We start from the raw sequence: 2,245 nt of genomic DNA on the forward strand, positions 1-2,245 counted from the left end.
AGTTTTTAGGGTAAAAATTTCATTTTCAATTATAAGGCTTCTAAACTTGCTTTTTTGCTTGTACCCTATACAAATTTTCATTTTAAACTTATTAGAAACATCAAAATCAATGAATTCCATCTCTAATACAAACCTTAGCCATGGCTAAAATTAAGCATAACAAAAGGGAGAGTCAAAATTTGACTTTATTCATCTTTCACCTTCGTCATCTTTCTTGAATTTAAAAATTTTTTAACCAAAAAAAAATCAGATGGCGACTGGAGGGCGAGAGAGTGCTGAGGGAGAAACAGGCGAGGGGAAGAGAGGGCAAGGGGCAGGTGACGGCGACGGTAGGGGAGGACCGGAGAGAGACAAGGGACCCATCCCTGTCACGACGTTTGTTTTTGGTAGTGGCGGAGGAAGCGTCGAGAAGGGAAGAACTCCAGGGGAAGGGACTGCCGCTAGCAACCGGCGAACTGGGTCATGGTCATATAAAGAGAAACTCCTCTCTCTAGGGTGTGGAGGGTTCCTAGTTAGTCATGATGAACAAGAAGACATTGTCAAGGGCTAGAAACAATTTTTTGCGAAGCAGAATGCAGAAAAGGACCCTGAGAAGGAGAACTCAGAGGAGGACGAGAGCGACGTGAATATTGCAAACGGAAAATATCCAGTATTAAGTGTGACGGCGGAACAATACAGTGCATGGTGTCAACCATGGATGAACTCATTGATAATAAAGCTACTGGGGGCGCATGTTCCAAAACACATCCTCATAGACAGGGTGCGGCGAATGTGGAAACCACAACAACCTCTGAAGGTTACCCCCCTGAGTAATGAGTATTACATAGTATCTTTCACAAGCAAAGAGGATAGAGATTATGCTTTTCAAGAAGGACCTTGGATGATTGATGACCATTATCTCTTAGTTCAAAAATGGCGACCGAATTTCAACCCGTGGAAGGCAGACACCCAACAACGCATTGCTGCCTGGATTCACATCCCAGACTTACCAATGGAATTCTACAATATGGAGTCGTTACGTATGATCGGTAATATGGTAGGAAAGACAATTAAAGTAGATAGATCCACGTCTATATATGACAAGGGGAGCTTCGCACGGATATGCGTTGAGATTGACCTTCAAAAGCTGCTATTACCAGCATTTACAGTATGGGGCGAAGATCGACAGATAGTTTATGAAGGGCTTCACCAAGTGTGCTTCTGTTGTGGTAAGTACGGCCATCAACAGCAAGCATGCCCCAGTAATTTACAGGATAAAATCGGAGATGTTGCAACTAGAGGGACGGTGCCCAGGCCGGATATAACAAAGGAATCTGCTGAGACATGTGACGTGAAGGAGCAAGAACTGATCAATGAGGGCGGCCAAATCCAGATTCCGATGAAGGAAGGCTCGCCGACGCCAAGCAACGGATGCTTGGGGCCGCAAATGTTAGTTAAGCGGGACTTTCGGAGAGGAGTTAATCTGATAGAGAAAAAAGTGGGATCGGATTTGGGAAATCTAACTAGAAATCAGTCGCGAATCAAGAAACAAGATATGGTGAAGAGCGTAGCGAATCAGATGGGATCTCAAAAGGATACTGCTGAAAGAACGGGATCAAGGAAATCACTAAGGCACAATTTTGGGAAGGATATCGGCAACTCTACTGCCACGTGGATTAGAGTAGGCTCAAAAAGAAAGAATGATGCGAAGTGCAAACGTGGCAAGGAAAATAAAAATTCTGACACGGTTTGCGTGAGCCAAGACCCATCTATTAGCACCAATCCTTTTTCTATTCTTCAACATGTCCCTTTGATGGGTCAAATGGATATGGGCCCAATATACGTAGGTGGTTCTCAAGGCACAACATGCATGGATATCATGCATAATAATGGGACGTCGCATGAAGACACGCTAGCTACCCCTTCGGATGACCCCTTGGTTGCGGAGCCGACCTACTCCTCTCTTTTGGATATTGTCCAGGCGCGGGACGTTAATGACGTGCCAAATTTTGAAAATGTGTCTTTATGAACTACATAATCTGGAATTCGAGAGGTACAGGGGCAAAGACTTTTGCTAAACTGACCCATGAAATTAAAAACCACTTCCAGTTGGATTTCCTGGCGCTGGTGGAGACTCGTGCAGATAAATCAAACACAGAAAAACGTATTGGATGTCTTGGTTTTCAAGACTATATTTATATTGAAGCTGAAGGGTACAGTGGGGGGATCTGGTGTCTTTGGAATGCTGGGATTAGGAAGCTCGAAG

At 44.2% G+C, this 2,245-nt stretch overlaps 1 protein-coding gene across 1 annotated transcript; it reads left to right on the plus strand.

Moving 5' to 3' along the window:
- The first annotated feature begins 250 nt into the window (after positions 1 to 250).
- On the plus strand, positions 251 to 2,008 carry LOC114759711 (uncharacterized). Its single transcript, XM_028948933.1, has 2 exons — positions 251 to 511; positions 572 to 2,008. Exons 1-2 carry the CDS (start codon positions 251 to 253, stop codon positions 2,006 to 2,008), a joined length of 1,698 nt encoding a protein of 565 aa, XP_028804766.1.
- The last annotated feature ends 237 nt before the right edge of the window (positions 2,009 to 2,245 follow it).

This window comes from Neltuma alba, unplaced genomic scaffold, assembly GCF_004799145.2.
Source record: "Neltuma alba isolate B1F8T4 unplaced genomic scaffold, ASM479914v2 tig00010885_pilon, whole genome shotgun sequence".
NCBI classification, from domain to species: Eukaryota; Viridiplantae; Streptophyta; class Magnoliopsida; order Fabales; family Fabaceae; genus Neltuma; species Neltuma alba.